General features: G+C 36.0%; 1 protein-coding gene across 1 annotated transcript in view; it reads left to right on the plus strand.

Moving 5' to 3' along the window:
- Nckap1 (NCK associated protein 1) overlaps positions 1-20,093 on the plus strand; it is an 89,000-nt gene extending 68,907 nt beyond the window's left edge. The window contains exons 28-34 of the mRNA XM_010636882.2: positions 1,441-1,523; positions 1,938-2,018; positions 4,830-4,923; positions 8,199-8,315; positions 8,881-8,990; positions 18,351-18,440; positions 19,363-20,093. Of these exons, the coding sequence (XP_010635184.1) occupies positions 1,441-1,523; positions 1,938-2,018; positions 4,830-4,923; positions 8,199-8,315; positions 8,881-8,990; positions 18,351-18,440; positions 19,363-19,479 (692 nt within the window). The 3' untranslated portion in view covers positions 19,480-20,093. The remainder of the gene's footprint in view (positions 1-1,440; positions 1,524-1,937; positions 2,019-4,829; positions 4,924-8,198; positions 8,316-8,880; positions 8,991-18,350; positions 18,441-19,362) is intronic.
- The last annotated feature ends 910 nt before the right edge of the window (positions 20,094-21,003 follow it).

Raw genomic sequence — 21,003 nt, forward strand, 5'->3', positions numbered from 1 at the left:
TGGGAAGTAATGTTCTGACTATTCTGAAAGCTGAAATAGGTGATCTTGCACGCATCAGCTGAGAAAAAGAAGGCCCTGGCTTAAATGTCTTTCAGAACCTATGCTAATATTTGAAACATGCCAAAAATCCCAGTATTCACCCATTGCCCCCACAATTGGCTTTGAGTGCAGCCACTTCATGTGCTGATTTGAACACAGCTGTTCACCTCTGAAGTGGCAGATTTTGTTTCTTGAGAAGGTTGAATATATCACAAGAATAAACACATTCTGTGACCCATTCTGTGTTGCTGAAATGTGCTCCCAATGGTGACTGCTTTTGTAAGTAAGTCTCTGAAGCAGCTCTCTTAAGTGAAAAACTCTGGCCAATGATCTGCCTTTAGAAAGCCATCTTCTGCGTGTAAGAAAAGGTCTGTGTATTCTGTATTCATCTCAACCATGCAAATAGATACAAGTTAAAGGCATGTACGTCAGTGTGGTTGATGTTTATCACATCCTGCAAAAACATTGTTAAGTTTAGGTGACATTTTTTTGGCTAGCCAGCATTTCTCATGGGTGACACAGGGTCGGCTCACATTCAGAAGCGACCTCTTTGACTGGAGTGTTGCAACCAGAAAGCCATCCAGTCTGAACATCCACTCTGTACATATACCAACCCCACATGGCAGTTCAGTCTTCTGATATGTAATCAATTCAGAGACTTGAATACTTCTGTAGCTGTGGTATTGTGTGGCCATAAAACTGCATAATATACCCACACAAACATCTTCCTGAAAAATAGTGCATAAAAACAAGCATTGTTGTCTTCTTGTCAGTCTCAAGTGCTTTTGAAATTCTGAATTTCCATTTTGAATCCAGTTATGGTGGTGTTCACTGTAATCCCAGGACTCGGGAAGCTGAGTCAGGAGGATTGCTTCAAATTTGAGACCAGCCTGGGCTACATAGTTGAAGGCCAGCCTAAACTAAATAGCAAGACCCTGTCTGAGGAAAAAAAAAATCTATAAATTTCCCTTTTGAGGGATCACATGGCAGTTTGGGGATGGAAGGAAAGAGATGTTAGCTTTCCCCTTGTGTGCAGGACTTAAATTTAACCATTTTTGCACCACAGATGTAGTTGCCTATGATGCAGGAGCAGTCGTTTGGCCTGAAATGGGGTTTGAGTGGGTTGGTTTCATCGCTGATCTGGGGTATAGTAAGTACCTCTTTACCAGTCAGTCCTCCAGCTTACTCCCCATCCCATTGTCTTTTTTTCCTTGGAGACAGCAAGAGAGGCAGGATTTTCTCCTCCACCACCCACTTCCAGCTCTGCCTCTCTTTAGTATCTGTTTTAGTCTAATTGTATTAATAATACCTTTTTAGTGCAGATTTTATGACAACATATTGTTCAAGATTAAGAAATAAATTCACTCTTATTTTCCTCTCTTCCCCATTCTTCAAATTTAGCTGTTGACAGTGTGTTGAAGAGGATGACAATAATTGGTGTGATTTTATCCTTCCGATCATTGGCACAAGAAGCACTTAGAGATGTAAGAACCATTATGAGTACATAACTCTGTATCCAAATGGCCCTTTTTTAATTTCCTAGAAATTTTTAAATTCACAATTGGCATAGCTATAACTGAAATTCCAGCTTTTATAGCTCTAGAAAATAAAATATGTGGGAAGAGTTTAAATTCATCTTTGGATGTTGAAATTTGGATGATATAAAATTAACTTTGTTATTGTATTTTTAAACTTTTCTGTTTGTTAGAACATTTTGTTTTGACTGTATGATTTAACTTGAATACATTCTATTTCAATGTATTTTTATACTTTAGAAAAATCACGTGAAAATAGATGAATAAATATAATAAAAAAAGAATTAATCATTGTAATATTTCATAATATTAAGAGGTTACCATTTAGAACTGATTCTCTATTCTTATTTGTTCTCTGCTTAGGTCTTGTCCTACCACATTCCTTTTCTTGTAAGTTCAATTGAAGATTTTAAGGACCACATTCCAAGAGAAACTGATATGAAGGTAATAATGTAATATCTTTTTATATTTTATAGTTTCTAAACTAAAATACTTAAATTGCACATGAAATAAAATGTTATAAATACTAAACTGTGAAGTTTTTATTTTGCAATGAATGTGCTTGCCTTTGGAATTATATCTTTGTGAGCTTATCACCAAAATACTACTGAAGGTGTTTTAAAAGTCACTCTTCTTTGTTCACCCCTAGCCATGTAAAATTGGCTAAAAATTGATTTTTTTCCCTTAAACTGATATTTATACATACTTATAAAGCAGAATGTGCGCGATGAGCTAGTGAAGTGAGTATTGTTTTAAAATATATGTTTAAAGTCTCATAAAAGGATGTTAACTGTAGGGCAGGTAGGAAATTTTATGTACCAACTCCACACAAAAGTGTAAATATGTACACACATGTATTAGTAAAAAATCAAATTAAAGTTTTTTAATATTTCATTTCAAATCCATAACTGTAAGAAGGTTGACAGCCATATGTGAGTCCACAGATTTTGTTTGAAAATTTATTGAGCCATTAAATCCAACCACTGACCTAACAGTAGCAGCTATCTACTAATGGTTGTGCCTCTAGTATGTGATATACACCAGAACTCATACCTGTGTAGTCTAAATGTGAGATTTTTAGAGGGATTGTTTTCTGTTTTGCATATTTTGAAAAACTCTGGCTTAAAAAAAAAGTTAAAGTTTACACTTTTTTGTGAGACATTTCTCAAATTACAGTCATTGAAACTTCGAGAATTTCACCACCCATTTCTTCCTTTTCCCGCTCTCTTCCTGTTCCTGTTCTTTCTGTTCACATGTACGCTGTGATGTAACCAGGTCTCTGTGCATTCTCACATGCATCTGTTTTGTCTTCTTCATTTTCTCTACTCAAAAACACTGCCTTTGCCAGGCATGGTGGCGCACACCTGTAATCCTGGCCGGCACTTGGGAGGCTGAGGCAGGACAATCGCTGAAATCTTGTTAGTCTTTTATAGCCAGATCTAATTGTTCTTTTTTGGTGCTGCATTGTGATTCGAACCCAGGGCCTTCACCCTGGGCTATATCCTCGCCCCTTTTTATGTTTTTATTGTGACACAGAGTCTTGCTAAGTTGACTGGGCTGGTCTCAAGCTTGCAGTCCTCTGTCAGCCTTCCAGAGTGCTAGGATTGCCATTTTTCTAAGAACCATCCCTAGAATTCTCCAGTGATAAAGAATTTTTTTTATACTGTTGCCAGAGAACTTTCTGTTTAATCTACTATAGAATTAAACATATCTTTCCTTGGATTACAGTTGTGTTTTTCCATTTATATTACTACTAGACTGTGAACATATTAAAGACCAAGACCTTATTTCTTTTAATTTTTGTGTTCCCTATAGAGCTTTATAGAAATAAAGACTTGAGATCCGAGATTGTCCTTTGATTTTAATATTGGAAACTATACACACACACACACACACACACACACACACACACGCACAGCTCAAAATACCCTAAGTGGAAACTACAGAAAATATAATACTAAGAAAACTTTAATGTTCTTTGTGAACATGTGTTTTCATTTCTCTTGGTGTATTCCAAGAGTAGGATTGCGTGGTCATAGAGAAATTGTGTATTTAGCTTTTTGAGGAACTGCCAGACTGTTTTCAAAGTGAATACTTTCTCACCAGCAGTGTGTAAGCGTTTCATGTTTTCTGTATACTCGCAAATACTTTTCCTCTTGATTATAGCTGTACTAATAAGTGTAAAGTGGTATCTCATGTTGTGTTTGCGTTTCCATGATAGATGATAAACATCCTTTCATGTATTTGTTGGTATTTACGTATCTTTAGAGAAATGTAGTATTATCTTGGACATAAGTCCAGTAACAGGTATCTGATTTGTAACATTTTTTTCCTTATTCTTTGAGTTGTTCTTGGTTTTTTTGGTTGGGTCTTCTGAAGCACAAAAAAATTTAATTTCACTGCAGTCCATTTTGTGTTTTCTTTTCTTTGTGCTTTTGGTATTGTGTATAAGAAATCATTGCCTAACTCAGTGTCATGATGAATTATGCCTGTATTTCCCTCCACAAGTTTTATTGTTCTAGCTCTTATATTTTGATCTTTGGCCCATTTTGAGTTCATTTGTGTGTGTGGGATAATATATCCCAAATGTGTTTGTCTAGAATATAATGTATGGCATGATTGCATTCTAAGCTGTACAGTCTTATTTCTGAGGTTTTTTTATTGCAGTGTAAGAGGCAACCAATTGTGTAGATAGGTTTTAATTATAGTTTTGAGCAATCAATATCTTGAATAGTCAAAATCTTTTGTGATGCAGAAAGATTACATTAGTCATTTCGTAAGATCGTAAAATTAATACTTCAGAATTTATTGTAATGTGTAATTTGCCGTATTTATAGATATGTGATTGAGCATTAAACTACTATGATTTTTTGATAAAAAATTATATTCTGTAATCTAGCAATCTTGTTTCCTTTTGGTCATTCATCTCTTTAGACTTGATATTTTTACATTTATACCGTCAGGAAAAATTGTAACTTTAGAATAATTATCTTACAATCTGCCACAAAAAGTTTTCAAGTTTTGTTTTGGCCTAACGTTAGGAAGTTATAACTAGTAGCGCATCACAGAGTACTTCAGTTTTTGATGTAGGTTATGTATGTATTATGTTTATGGTTCCTGCTTCAACCAAGTTTTAGAAATTCTCTAATGTTTTTATAAGTAGACTCTGATTTGACCAATAAATATTTTCTTATAAAGTAAACTTTCTCAGAAATTTGTTAGAATATTTTATACTCTGTAATTGTATTTTTTCAGGTTGCAATGAATGTGTATGAGTTATCGTCAGCTGCTGGATTACCTTGTGAGATTGATCCTGCCTTGGTGGTAGCTCTTTCTTCACAAAAATCAGGTAAAATGTATTAGTAAATATACAGTGCTATTATTAAAATTGCCAGGGCCACATAGGTATAGGTATGGTATTATTCAAATGCCTGCTTTGTATTAAGCTGTACTATCATTATCATTGGTAATTAGAATGTTGTGTATTAGGGCTGAGGATTTAGCTCAGTGGTGCCGCTGCCTGCCTCACAACTGCCAGGACCCGAGTTCAGTCCCTAGTTACCCTCCCCAGAAAAAAAATATACACACACACACATAGATAGAAAGAAAGAACGAACGAACACATACATATATAATATATCAGTACAGGAAAGACAAAGATCCCTGCCTTGAACTCGTGCTGTAGCATCATTGTTATGGAGATGTTAAGCCTTAGGACTGGATGAAGTTAACAAAGCACTTAGTTTGGGTAGATGTAGCAATGCAGAAAATCAAAGTTGGAACCTTCAGCCACTCCAATTTTAAGACCCCAGAGCAAGAGAAAGAACCACTAAAACAACAACAATAATATTAGCGACAGTGAGAGAGAAGAAAAGGCCTTTCCCTCCATCTGGCCTGGTGGACAAAGGGCAGGGGGACCATCTCTAAATATTTTCTTATAAAGTAAACTTTCTCAGAAATTTGTTAGAATATTTTATACTCTGTAATTGTATTTTTTCAGGTTGCAATGAATGTGTATGAGTTATCGTCAGCTGCTGGATTACCTTGTGAGATTGATCCTGCCTTGGTGGTAGCTCTTTCTTCACAAAAATCAGGTAAAATGTATTAGTAAATATACAGTGCTATTATTAAAATTGCCAGGGCCACATAGGTATAGGTATGGTATTATTCAAATGCCTGCTTTGTATTAAGCTGTACTATCATTATCATTGGTAATTAGAATGTTGTGTATTAGGGCTGAGGATTTAGCTCAGTGGTGCCGCTGCCTGCCTCACAACTGCCAGGACCCGAGTTCAGTCCCTAGTTACCCTCCCCAGAAAAAAAATATACACACACACACATAGATAGAAAGAAAGAACGAACGAACACATACATATATAATATATCAGTACAGGAAAGACAAAGATCCCTGCCTTGAACTCGTGCTGTAGCATCATTGTTATGGAGATGTTAAGCCTTAGGACTGGATGAAGTTAACAAAGCACTTAGTTTGGGTAGATGTAGCAATGCAGAAAATCAAAGTTGGAACCTTCAGCCACTCCAATTTTAAGACCCCAGAGCAAGAGAAAGAACCACTAAAACAACAACAATAATATTAGCGACAGTGAGAGAGAAGAAAAGGCCAGTAAAGTCCAGTAAAAACTACAAAAGATAAAAAGTAAAAATAAAAGGCTGGGGACTTAGCTCAATGGTGCTGTGACTGCCTAGCAAGTGCAAGGTCCTGAATTCAATCCCCAGTACCACGCCCCCCAAAAAAAATAACCTAGGAAAGAGTAGGTTCCAAGAAAGTGGGAAGAAAAAACTGTTTTTCAATTGAAAGTAAAAGTGGGAAGGGGATGATCAGCTATATACAATATGCTGACAAAATCAATGTCAGTAGATGGTAAATGGCAAAGAACTGAGTAGAGAGCACTTCTTGGTGAGTAGGGAAAAACAAGAGTTTTAGTATAAAAAGGAACAAAGACATGGGCCAGGGATTTGACTCAGTGATTCCGCTCCATGCCTTGCAAGTGCAAGGACCTGAGTTTGATCCTTGGTACCAAAAAGAGGTGGGGGATAAAGACAGACAAGTATCAGCAAGAGGCATGGACGGTAGTGCTGGTGCTCAAACCCAGGGCCTCATGAACCCCAGGCACATGCTGTACTATTGATCTACACCTCAAGACCATGAGAAGTATTTTGGAGATGGGAAAGATAACATTATTTTTTACTAGGAAGTGGTCCATTTGATAACAAATAATTGATATCTGGAAAAAGGTGTCCCATTTTAATAGTGGACTAGAGTTACTGTCCATAAAGAGTTTGTGCTTTTTATATAATATCAGACATTTACAATTTTTAAAATTACATTACATTATTTGCACTATTTAAAATTTAATCAAACATTTACAAAATGCAGTATCTAGGATGCTCTAGATCAGTGGTGGTGAACCTATGGGATACATGTGGCAGCCAGCTGTTTGTTGTCATTGAAAGCTTTAAAAGTTCACCAACTGCCCTAGATCATTCTGCATTTACAGATTCAATGTAAATAGCATTTCATCTCTTTCTGGTACTGAGGTTGCCCCCGGGGACCCTGGAGGCAATAATATTAGGGTATTTGCGTGAGTGTATCAGATTTTGTCTCATTGAGGAATAGCAATGCTTTTGGTTTCTTTATTCATATAATATGTTACTATAGTTATATAGATAAATACTACTAGATTTGCTACTGCATTTTTATTTTTTTTTTTTTGGTACCGGGGATCAAACTCACACCCTTGGACTTGGAAGGCAGGCAGTGGAACCACTGAACTAAATCCCCAGCCCTGCTACTGCTTTTGTAAAAATAACCAAAAGTTTAAAATATGTGGCTTTTTTCTTATGTTCAATTCTTAGTTGTATATGAGAAGATAACTATAAATTCCTAGGTAGCAGATAAGAAGTCAAGTAGACTAGATAGCTCACAATTTGAGTCCATGTTACGAGGGATATTTTAGGGAGAGTTACTATCTTAAAAGCTTTAGGGCATTACTAGATACTTCCATTCATAACTGAACCCTCTGTCATTAGGAAGGGAATGATTAGAAATGCAGTGCATTTTCCACATTTATATCTTTTAAATACTATTTTATAATCATCTTACAAAAAAATTAAAATTTTGGTGATTTTGCAGAATAATTTACAAGATAATACATTTTCAGTATTGTAAATGGAATTTTCTTGTAAAATAATTTCCTATTAGTTTGTTAGGCAATTTTAGGATTCACATCTCCTAACTATAAATTTTTTTAAAATTTTATTACTATTTTTTTGGTACCAGGGGTTGAACTTGGGCCCTTGAGCTTGCAAGGCAGGTGGCGGAACTACTGAGCCAAATCCTTGGCCCTATAATTTTTACTGTATACTTTATAATTTAAAATAATAAAATCTTGCTTTACTAGTTTTTTTCGAGGTTTTTTTTTTTTTTTTTTTTTTTTTTTTTTTTTTTGGTATTGGGGATTTTACTCAGGTCCTTGCGCTTGCAAGGCAGGCTACTGAACCGCCGAGCTAAATCCCTGGCCCGGAGGTTTTTGAAATATGCCTGAGTAGATAATAGCCAGTACTGATAAATATATTTCTTCATTTTACTTTATTTTCTCTTAGAAAATATTAGTCCAGAAGAAGAATATAAAATTGCCTGCCTTCTCATGGTCTTCGTAGCAGTTTCTTTACCAACACTGGCTAGTAATGTGATGTCTCAGTACAGCCCTGCTATAGAAGGTAACAGTGGTTTAAAATTATTTTGGTGGTGGGAAATCACTAGTTGTGGCATAGATGATACTTTTCAAGTAATTGATGCTCATTTGTAATAAAACACAGATTAAGTTCTGCTAGTTATAACCTGCCATTGTATAACCTGAGGTAGTCTATTTTTCTATTTTGAAATCCCAGTTTTCTCACATATGCAATGTGTGTAAATGAGCTCAGACATCTAAATGTGTGCATGGCAGAAGTTGGTGAGGGAATATCCAAAGTTATCATAGGATTATATTAAGGATTAAATGATAAAATGGTCAGCTCACACTTTCAAGTTTCCAAGATGGTAGGAATTTTATAAAGTACCTGTTTGATATAATACAAAACAGATCATTGTTGCTGCCTTGCTACACTATTTTTGAAAACACTAGTTCCCATGAAGGTAAAAGGAGAGCAAGTCAGTTTGTATCCCATCTCTACATTTAACCACATCACTATGTAAATTGTGAAATCATTAAAGCATTGCCTTCAATAAATTCCTCGGTATTTTGGGCCACAGAATCTGTACAACCGTGTTATACTTTCTTAGGGCACTGCAACAACATACATTGTTTGGCTAAAGCCATCAACCAGATTGCTGCAGCTTTGTTTACAATTCACAAAGGAAGCATTGAAGACCGTCTTAAAGAATTTTTGGCGGTATGTATCATCAAATAAAACTCATGACATTTTATAAAGAAATCTAAAAATTAGGACTATGAGATAAAACAGTAAATTCCCTTTTGTTTTACTTTATTGCATTTTGGGGTAGTTTTGATCTTCAAATTCTTTCTCAAATATGTGAATTCATTTTCTTTTTAAGAGAAGAACTGGTGAAATCCCAGTGTATGAAAATTAAGGAACAGTTTATAATTTTTCCCCTCTGAATCACTGACTTGTGGAATTCTGCAGTGTGAGTTTACCCACCCCCCCAGCCACCATACTGTCCTAGAAGTTTTCCTATAGTTTTATTTTTTTATTTATTTTTTAATTGAGTTTATTGGTACATTTTAGGTATACAGTACACTTACATTCATTATTGGGATCTTGTACCTTTACATAACAGGTCTTGGTTCTCATTTTTTCCCCTTAACCCTGCCCTCCCTTCACCCCCTCCTCCCCTCCCTGTTTACTAACACTTTATTTCCATTTCTTCATTTTCTCCTATTTTTTTCTTTTCCTTTATTACCTTTACCCTACCCTTCCCACTTTCCCTATACCTTTAGCCCTTTTCTTCCTATTTCACATTGTCAATTATCTCATTAGTATCTTATGTAATGTTATACTTTTTCACACGAGAGAAACTATTCGGTATTTAGGAGTATAGCCTCAATATGTATCCGTTTTCCGATGAATTAATCTAATTTCTCATTCTTTGTTGCTGAGTAGTATTCCATTTTATAGAAAAACCACATCTTCTTTATCCAGTTTCCAACTGATGGGCAAATGAGCTGTTTCCAAGTTTTAGCTATTACAAACTGTGCCGCTATAAACATGGGTGAGCATATATCACTGTGGTATGATTCTTTTAATTCTTTTGGAAAGATACCCAGCAGAGGGATGGCTGGGTCAAATGGAACCTCTAGTCCCAGCTCTTTGGTATATCTCCATTATTGATTTCCATAGTGGTTGCACCAGTTTGCACTCCCACCAACAGTGGAGAAGGGTTCTCTCCCCACAACCCCACTGACATTTGTTATTGATTGATTTCTTGCTAGCAGCCCTTCTTTGTGGGGTGAGGTGGAATCTCAGTGTTTTCATCTGCATCTCTCGAATGACCAGTGATGTGGAGCATTTTTTCATATATTTACTCGCTGTTCTTTGTCTGAGAAATGTCTGTTCATTTCAGATGCCCATTTTTGAATTGGGTCTTTATATTTGGGGGGCTGATTGTTTTGAGTTCTTTATATATTCTAGATAAGAGTCCTTTGTCTGAGGAGCAGCTGATAAAAATTTTTCCCGCATGTAGGTTGTCTCTTAGTTCTATTGATGGTTTCTTTTGCAGTGCAGAAGCTTCTTAATAAGATGAGGTCCTAGTTGTTGATTCTTTCTGCTAGTTCCCGTGCTACTAAGGATTTGTTCATAAAATCTTTTCCTATGCTAATGTCTTCAAGAGTTCTGCCTAACTTATCTTCTAGCAAGTTTAGTGTTTCTGTTTTAATATTTAGATCTTTAATCCACTTGGATTTTAATTTAGTGCATAGTGAAAGATAAGGATCCAGTTTTAATCTTTGGCTGTCTTTGCTCCTCTGAGGATGGTCAGTTCCTTTGTGAAAGATGACGTAGCTGAGTACATCTGGATTTGTTTTTGTGTCTTCCAATCTGTTCCACTGATCCTTAGATCTGTTTCATTACCAGTACCATGCTGTTTTTATCACAGTGGCTTTGTAGTATAGTTTCAAATTGGGAATTGCTGTATCTGCTACCATGTTTCTGTTGCCTAGGATGGCTTTTGCTATTCTAGGTCTCTTATGGTTCCAAATGAATTTTTGGATTCTTTTTTCTAGTTTTCTAGTTCAAATATACTGTTGGAATTTCAATTGGCATTGCATTGAATCTGTATAGCAGTTTTGGTAGTGTGACCATTTTCACTGTGTTGATTCTTCATACCCAGGAGCAGGGGATATCTTTCCATTTTTTTATATCCTCTTTGAACTCTTTTTTCAGAGTACTGTAGTTTTCAGTATAGAGGTCTTTTGCTTGTTTTATCAGATTGATTCCTAGATAGTTCATTGTTTTGGATGCTATTGTGAAGGGAATTGTTTCCCTAATTTCTCTCTCACTGAGTCTGTTATTTGTGTATAAAAAGGCAATTGATTTTTGGGTGTTCACCTTGTATCCAGCTACTCTACTGAATCTGTTGATTAAGTCTAGAAGTCTTTTAGTGGAGTTTTTTGGGTGTTCAATGTTGAGTTTCATATCGTCAGCAAATAATGACAGTTTAACTTCTTCCTTTCCTATCTTTATTGCTTTAATTTCTTGCTCTTGTCTAATTGCTGTGGCTAATGTTTCCAGAACTATATCAAACCAGAGTGGTGATAGTGGGCACCCTTGTCTGGTTCCTGATTTTAAAGTGAAAGTTTTCATTTTTTGGCCATTTAATATGATGTTGGCTGTTGGTTTTTCATAAATAGCCTTTATTAAGTTGAGATATAGATTATCTATTCCAATTTTTTACAGGGTTTTTATCATGAATGGGTGTTGAATTTTGTCAGATGCTTTTTCTGCATCTATTGAGAGGATCATATGGTTTTTGTCCTTGACTTTGTTAGAGTGTATTACATTTATTGACTTCCGTATGTTGAACCATCCTTTCATCCCTGGAATAAATCCGACTTGGTCAGGATATATGATCTTCTTGATGATCCTCTGTATTCTGTTTGCTAGTATCTTATTAAGGATTTTTGCATCTATATTTATTAAGGAGATTGGCCTGTAGTTCTCTTTTTTAGTTGCGTCTTTCCCTGGTTTGGGAATCAAAGTGATACTTGCTTCCAGGAATGAATTTGGACGTATAGCTTCCCTTTCAATTTCATTGAAAAGTTTGAAGAGTAACGGCAGTAGTTCTTCTCTAAATGTCTTGTAAAATTCAGCAGTGAATCCATCAGGGCCTGGGCTTTTCTTTGTTGGTAAATTTTTAATTACATTTTCAGTTTCACTGATTGTAATTGGGGTGTTTAAAATGTTTTTATCTTCTTTGTTCAACTTTGGTAATTCATAACTATCTAAAAATCTGTCCATTTCTTCTTTGTTTTCCATTTTATTAGAGTACAGGTTCTCAAAACAGGTATTAACGATCCTCTGGATTTCTGTTGCATCTGTTGTGACTTCACCTTTTTCATTCCTGATTGCATGGATCTGAGCCTTTTCTTTCCTCTTTTTTTTTCTGGTACCAGGGATTGAACTCGGGTGCTTGTGCTTGCGAGGCAGGCCACTGAACTGCTGAGCTAAATCCCCGGCCCTCTTTCCTCTTTTGGATAAGGTTAGCTAAGGGTTTATCAATTATACTTATTCTTTCAAAAAATCAACTCTGATTCATTTATTTTTTGTATCGTTTTCTTAGTTTCCATTGCATTGATTTCTGCTCTAATCTTTATAATTTCCTCTCTTGTTTGAGCTTTGGGTTTTCCTTGCTCTTATTTTTCTAGTAGTCTAAGATTCATCATTAGGTTGTTTATTTGAGCTTGCTCTGTTTTCCTAGTGTGGGCATTCAGTGGTATGAATTTTCCACATAGAACTGCTTTCATTGTGTCCCATAGATTCCTATATGTTGTATTGGCATTTTCTAAAATTTTTTTTTTAATTTCCTCTGTGACTCATTGATTGTTCAGGAGAGTGTTGTTCAGTTTCCATGTGTTTGTGAAGTTCCTATGGTTTCTTGTGCTGTTGATCTCCAGCTTGATTGAACTGTGATCTGCTAATATACCGGGGAATAACTTCAATTCTTTTGCATTTATTCAGATCTGTTCTGTGAGCTAGTATGTGGTCTATCTTGGAGAATGACCCATGTGCAGCCGATAAGAATGTATATTCTGATTTTGTGGGGTGGAACACTCTATAGAAGTCTATTGAGTCCATGTATTCAAAAGCTTGGTTCAGTTCTAGTATTTCGTTGTTGATTTTCTGCCTAGATGATCTGTCAATTTGTGATAGTGGGGTATTTGGATCCCCCACTACAATTGGATTAGTGCTTATTTGATTTTTCTTGTTACTTTTAATATTTGTTTTATATTGTTGGGGGTATTAATATTTGGTGCATGTATATGTTTATGATTGTCATCTCTTCCTCTTGAATTGTTCCCTTTACAAGGATATAGTGGCCGCCTTTGTCTCTCTTAAATCAGTTTTGGTTTGAAATTTACTTTGTCTGCAAATAAGATTGCTACCCCTGCTTTTTTCTGGGCTCCTGTCTCATGGAGAATTGTTTTCCATCCTTTCATCTTCAGTCTGTGGGCTTCTTTTTGTACCAGGTGTGTTTCTTATATACAGCATATTGTTGGATTTTGCTTTTTAATCCATTCTGCCAGTCTATATCTCTTGATTGGTGGATTGAGGCCATTGACATTGATGGTTATAACTGATATGTACTTACTTGTTATTGCCATGTTATTGTCCTTTTGTTGACTCTTTTACTCCCCCCACCCCTTTTAATTTCTTGCCTTGCCTATTTGATTTGGTCTGTTGGGCCTCATGGTGTTGTGACCTTCATTGTCTTTTTCTAGGATATTGTTTAGAATTCCTTGTAGTGCTAGTTTTGTGTTCATGACGTTTTTTAGGTTTTCTTACTCATGGAAGTATCTTATTTTCCCATCCATTTTGAAAGAGTTTTGCAGGATACATCAGTCTAGGTTGGAGGTTGTTTTCTTTTAGGACTTGAAATACCTCACTCCAGGCTTTCCTTGACCTGAGGGTTTGTGTTGAAAAGTCTGCTGTGATTCTGATGGGCTTTCCTTTGCATGTGATGTGTTTCTTTTCTCTTACTGCCTGTAGTATTTTGTTCTTCTGTTGGGTTTCTGGGATCTTGATTATTGTATGTCTAGGTGTAGATTTTTTTTGATCGTGGCTAGTTGGAGTCCTATATACCTCACTTATCTGTATGTGTAATTCTTCCCTTCTTTTTGGGAAGTTTTCTGTCATTAATTCTGTGAAGAGCTTTTTTAAGTCATTTGTGTTTTCTCCTACTACTTCATGTTTTTCTGTCAGTCTTATGTTATTCTTCTTTGCGTCATCTAGGAGTTGTTGGATCAATTTCTCATGTGCCCTTCCTGCCTTCCTGTTTTTAAGAGACCTCTCTTTTCATGGTCACTGGCTGCAATCCTATCTTCTGTATCTGAGATTCTATCTTCACAATCTTTTATTCACTTGTGTACTCTTTCAATAGAGTTTTTAATCTCCTGGATATCTGTTTGAATCTGTTTTATGGATTCCATTTCTTTCCTCTGTTGGGCATTCATTGTTTCCATTTGTTTCTTTTGCTCGGCCTTCATGGCTTGTGTCATGGTCCTGAGCTCATCTACTTTTTTTTTTTCAGTTTCTGTTCTAGAGTTTTGAATCATGACTTCCATTTTGCTCATCATCTCTATGGTTATCTGGGAAATTATTTCTGTTTTGAATTTTTCTAGAGCCTGATTGATTTGTTTTGTTACTTCCTGTTTTATGGGTTCACGGTGTCCTGCTAGTTCACTATAGGCCTTTTCATCCTCATTTGCCCTACTGTTTGCCATTGGTAAACGGGAAGTCTGTCTTTGTTTCTTGCTTGTTTTCTCATTTTTATTTTTGTTGGGTTGTCCTTGGTTTAATTTCTTGGTTATTACTTAAATATTCCTGATACCATTGCGCTTTAGCTTTTGAGTCTCTAATGACTCATAGTCATTCTCATTTTCATAATATCAGAGAAAACAACTGATTAAATCAATCACAATCCTTTATCCCAATTGATACAGTCAGCACAATAGGATCAAGCACAACTTGTAATTGATCACTTGTGGTAGTCACATAATTTAAACAATGTGAATTAAATTAAAATCAGGAAGCTGCCCAAAATATGTTTGCAGTGAGTACGCTTTTCAATATAGCATCTTTATCATTTAGGATAGGGGCTTAGAGTTAGGACAAGAGGAGTAGATAAGTGAAAGAATTGGAGAAGGTTTCAGGTGAAGGCAGAGGACATAGAATGACCATGTAATCTTTAAGAAACTGTTAAACTCAAAAGGGATAGACAGAGTGCGAGAATAAGGACAAGAATATATCGCCTTAACAGTAATAGGGGCTTACTTTCCCTTGAAACTATTGACCCATGAGTTAGGTAAAATGACAGAAGAAAAGAACATAAAGAAAAAATTATAAAGAAGTCGGAGTTAGGGCAGGAGCAGGAACAGAAGGGGAGATGAGGGATAATATGGTGGAGTAAGAGTTTCAGTTGGAGAAAGAGGACAGAAAAAAGAAAGAATTGCAGAGTGGAATGAGGAAAAGAAAAAAAAAAAGTGAATTTGAAGGGCCTCTTTCAGACTATGTCTCTGCTGTCATAATATACCACGTGCACAGTCATGTGCAGAACCAAGTCCCCTGATCTCAGCTAGCTAATGGCAGATCCTCAGACCGGCCTCAAGCCACAAGGCCCAGATTGTGTCCCCCAACGTGCTAGGGCTGAATTCCACACAGTTCTGCTATAGGTTTCCCCTGCCCTTTCTTTAAAGATGTTCAAAGTGGGGTGCTCAGAAAAATACCCTTTATGACCACCTATGCCTCTGCAGCGTGGGTCCAAGGACTGGCCCAATCAGGAGGTCTGAGAGTGTGGGGGGAGGGTTGAGGAGGATCGGGGTGCCCACCCAGCTACATTTGTGGCTCTGGAGCTATGGTGGCGGCTATCCGTCCCGCAGACTGGGCCCAAGCAGGCCAGAGGGAGAGCAGATCTCGGAGTGGTCTTCCGAAATCCCTTTCCTCACTGGGGCTGGTGGTGTGCAGGCAGGCCCTATAGTTTTAAAGAGTTGGAACAAAATAACTGTAAAATAAAGCAAAGATAAGAGAATGTTTCCTACAAACGATATATTGATTTGTTTAGAAAAAGCTTGTTATAGTCACAGGCTCAACAATAGAAATAACTACATACTACCCAAATAAAATTTAACAAAAATAGCTAGTAATAAAATTTACACAAGGGCCAGGGATTTAGCTCAGTGGTTCTGGCGCCTTTCTCACAAGCGAGTTACACAAATGTGGTCTGTCTCTCTTATTGTACTTTACAAACACTGGTGTTGAAATGAAAGGATGCAGTTCCTGTGGGATGAGACCTGGTGAAGTGAATGGTGTAGGCATTGCATCACAGCATTAGAGTCCTGTTGGCCTTCTGACACTATCTCTGAAGGGAGGATCATTTGTGTCTGGTGCTCCTGGATCATGGAAACGTAACAGTGTCAGGGGCAGAAAATGTCCGTGGTTGAGGATCCTCAGTACTATGTGTTTGGTTTTGTTTTGGTGATTGTTTTTCAGAGGCCTTGTTGAAGAACATTGTAATCAGAAGCTGCTGTCCCTTTTAACTTATCAAAGTATTGCTGCAAAGTTATAACCTTTGGTGACCGCAGAGGCGACTTTAGTGCCATGTTCTAACCAAAGATTGAACTCCATTATTTTGTCCTCTAAGTCTACAATTTGGGACACCTTGGCAAATTTCACTCATGTCCACATTTCTGGCTGTGTTTCACTTTCTTCTTCCTTTTCCTCAATGTATGACTCATCAGGTTCTTCCAGTTCCGTATTTGTTAACACTTAATGGACTCAAATTACTGTCCTCATTATGAGCATGTTGACAAACCCTACTTCGTCAACTTGTCTTGCTGTGTAAAAGATTTTCCTGACTTTTCCATCAATCCTTTGAGAAGTGTTTAAAATCTTTCGCAACTTCACTCCATAAATTCTTCATGTAGTTTCTGGTTTTATTCCTCCATTGAAGCTTCCATGAATGTTACTGCATTAGCAGTAATAAATGGTTTCAAGCACCACATTATGTGCAGATTAATTGATGTGTATGTCTCAGTTGCTGATTGAGTGTAGTCAAATACTAGACAAATGTCAGTGGCTTTGACAAACTAATGCCCCAGTCAAGGAGCTGAAGCATGAGATTTTATTGGAGGTAAAAATACAATCTCTACATTTTCGTTTTCATAGCAGACAGATTGAGTTTGGCCAGGTGCATTATCCATTACCAATAGGACTTTAAATTCCAACCTTTCTTTTTCCAAGTATTTTTTCTGGGGTGAAGGTTTGGTAGAACCACTACATATGACGACTGTCATCCACGCTTTGTGATCATGTTGGCAGAACTTTTTTTGCGGGGGGATCCTGTGTGTTCTTGTTCTATATACTGTTATTGTCTTTATCATCTGCCCTGGTACCACCATTGCACTCCTATGAATGCTGATTCTTTTTGGCATCTTCCTGAAGGGCTGAGCCTGGTTTCATCACAGTTGAAGACTGTGGCAGCAGCTTCTTCTTTGGCAAATGCAACCTCTGCAGTAATTTTGATAATTTTCCATGCAGATCTATTTCTGAATCTGCACAGCTAGCCTTTACATGCAGTAAATGATTTATCATTGTTTCTTGGCTTTTGGCTAAGATCAAGTGTAGTAAATGTTGTAGTCTTTGGATAGCCCCAGTGCTTTCTAGTGTGACATGTCACCATTAACTGGAACACATTTCTTGGTCCTGTCTTCTACCCCCAGATAATGCCTTTTACATCTTATGCATTTACCATGTTCTAGGCCCGTAACATTTCACATTTTGAGGTACCACAGCAAAAGTTGTACAGATTTCTCTTTCCTTCATAATTTAGAAGATTTGTTCTTACTGTGGATCTTAGCATTATCAACAAAGGATTTTTTTTCTTTTTTAAAAATCTTTCTATAAACTCACAACTTTTACCTTCACAGGAAATATTTATTGCTTCTCTTTAGCATATCAAAAATGCCAACATCACTACTGTTGTGTTCTGGGGCCATTATGAAAAATATTACTTGAACAGAAGCACAGCATTACTGTGACAGAGTGATAACTGAGGCTGGTAGCAAAGGGATGGTTCATGCATGTTCCTGGCAGGATAGAGCAGGATGACACAGATTTCTTCGCATGCAGTTTAAACTTGTGGATTATTTCTGGAATTTTTCATTTAATGTTTTTTTACCATGAAAAGTGAAACCATGGATAAGGTAGGTGAGGTGGAGGGGTAGGTATTTAATATAGGTACTGGGACAGAGAAAATAATGTGAAACTTTTTAAGAGAAAGACTTGTTCTGGAAAATACCAATTTTAAAGACCAGTAAGAATGTTTGATTACAATTATACCTTGATAGCTTTAAATTACTGTTTGAATGTAAGGTATTAGCTCACCTTGTTATTTAATTGTTGCATATTTTATATATAGCACTGAGTGACTGAAATATGTTGGATATTAAAACATACTGAAAATAAATGATAAACGAACATTTCATTTAAAAATTCAATTAAATATGTATGTGTACTTTTAAGCTTGCATCCTCCAGTCTACTCAAAATTGGCCAGGAGACAGATAAAACTACAACACGAAATAGAGAATCTGTTTATTTACTACTAGACATGGTAAGTCTTATTTTAATTTTTATTAGTAATAAAAATGTTTCAGTCATTTCTTAATGTCATTTCTTGGCAAGTTGAAGTGCTTGCTCTTTCGTGTCTTGTGTTCTTTCCTCCCAAGGCATACCATTTTTTCAAAAATTTCTGTAAAAACTTGTATCAGCCTTATTTTACCATTGGGTTAACATCAGAAACAGTAAAATCACAGATAAGCATTTACTATGTAGGGTATTCTTTTATGAGTAGTTTTTCAACCAGTTGGAAAACACTTGGGTCTTATTTTTTCCTAGAGTATCAGTTTCAGTTTTTTCCCAGTAAACTGAGTTTTTTACATTCTTACTCTATTCTGCCTATTTAATATAGTCTGTAGTTCTCCTGCCTTGTCAGTTTGGTCTTCATAGTGTCTGAACCAGCTACACTTGTTTCTTTCTAGCACATGGCTCTTCCTTCATGTGAAAGTCACTTTCCTTCCATATCTGCAGAGATCTGTGTCTGTCCTAATGACTCTACACACCCCATGACTCACGTCCTTTTCAAGTGGTCTTGATTACTCTGGCCTATATGAAAATCTTTTTTGCCCTTTGAACTGTATAGTAAATATGGTTAGTCATATTTAATTTTGCTCTCTAGCTTAGTTTTGAGTCCATGGCTAAGCTTAATGGTAGGGACTACTTTTCAAATATTGCCTTACTCTTTTATGTCTTGTATATTGTTGAGGACAATGAAAGTGCTCATTTTGTTCCTATTGATTTAATTGAAAAGTAACATCTTTTTAAAACATGGTGGCATTTTATATTTTAAGATTTTCAAGTAAATGGAAATAATTTGTTTTCTGTTTCTAATAAGATAGAAATTATGGGTTTCTACTTTTCAGTAAATATTTCCATTATAAATGACTTAAATTTGATGCCTTTTTGGAATTTTGCAGATTGTACAGGAATCACCATTCCTGACAATGGATCTTTTGGAATCTTGTTTTCCTTATGTGTTGCTAAGAAATGCATACCATGCTGTCTACAAACAAAGTGTTACATCTTCTGCATAGAGTATCTGCTTATTCAAGACAAGCACGCATTTTTGTTGCCTCGGTTTTATCTGTAAACTGTGGAAATATTTTACCTTAAGGCCTGAAAAACAATTTTTGTGGATTATAAATTTCATATGGTTGTATTTTCTGATCATTGGTTTCTTAATATGGTTGTACAACAACATATTTGGTTGATTTAGGTTGCACATTCACTGAATTCACTGATTATTCCTATAATTTTAGAGTATCATTTGTTTGAAAAACATGTTTTTGATATTTGATGCTGAAAAACTTTGCCTGTTTATTTCTGATGCCTGTTTATTTCTGAAAAAGAACTGTATTTAGTGATTATTTTAGATAGTGATATTATAGCATTCATCTGTGTGTAAATTATTTCATATAGGGAAGAGTTCTGATCTGTACCTATGATTCTTACTGAAAACAAACTTGGATGTGCATTTCTGTGATGTTATGAATACATTTCTACTTTATTTTGAAACATTTGCCAAACTAAATAACACTGTATAACATTAAAAATGTTAAAGACTGCTTGGCACTAGAAGCAGAACATGTCCCGAAATTGTAACAGCAGCATATATTGTTGCTTGTATAAAACTTAGTGATAATTTTTAGACTAACATCCATGGTGCCTGTTGGCATTAGCACTACCATTGTATCCTGCTGTATAATAAACAATCTTAGACATTTATCAACTGTTGATACAAATGTTAGTCCCTAACCACTTTTTATATGTTTTAAATTTTTGAAATTCAAGTGTACCTGCCATAACATAAAATAAACACTAGACTATATCACATCTTGATTGATTTCTTTAATGAAGATCTTTGAAGAGTTTCACTCAACAATGTGAAAGTTTATTTCTTTTTTTCTTCTTTTTTAATCCAGGGTCTTGATATGTAGTCCAGGATAGTCTTGAACTCACGGTCCGTCTCTCTCCACCTCCCCAGAGCCTGGGATTGTAGATGCTTGCCATTGTGACAAACTGCAAGTTTTAGTTTAAATTTGGTTTAAAATAAACTTGGTTTAGGAATATCTAAGTACAACATTTGATACGAGGTCAACTATTATAAGTCTTACTTAAATGTCTTGAAAAATAGTCCACTGGAATAAATCTTAAATATAGAAAATAAAATTACATAACATTGTTTAAAGATTTTGAAGTAAGGGCTGGGGATTTAGCTCAGTGGTTCTGCTGCCTGCCTCGTAAGCGCAAGGACCTGAGTTCAATCCCCTGTACAAAAAGAAAAAAGATTATGAAGTAAAAGACAACTTGTATGCCATCACCTTGCTAATTATATATGTATTGCCAAATGGAATATTTAAAAGAATGTGAGAAATGGAATGAACATAGAACCTAGTGCAAATATTGATGGTTGCCACATCAGTGAGCAATGAATAGAATATGTGTGAAGGGCCTCTGCCTGCTGACTGTTGTGAAGGATAAAGCAGCTCATGTAGTGTGAAAACTAGATGAATGTTGTGCTCTCTGATGCCAGTGTGAAGATTGCTTCCTACACAGAC

Source organism: Fukomys damarensis, unplaced genomic scaffold, assembly GCF_012274545.1.
Source record: "Fukomys damarensis isolate Sample0158 unplaced genomic scaffold, DMR_v1.0_HiC HiC_scaffold_26, whole genome shotgun sequence".
NCBI classification, from domain to species: Eukaryota; Metazoa; Chordata; class Mammalia; order Rodentia; family Bathyergidae; genus Fukomys; species Fukomys damarensis.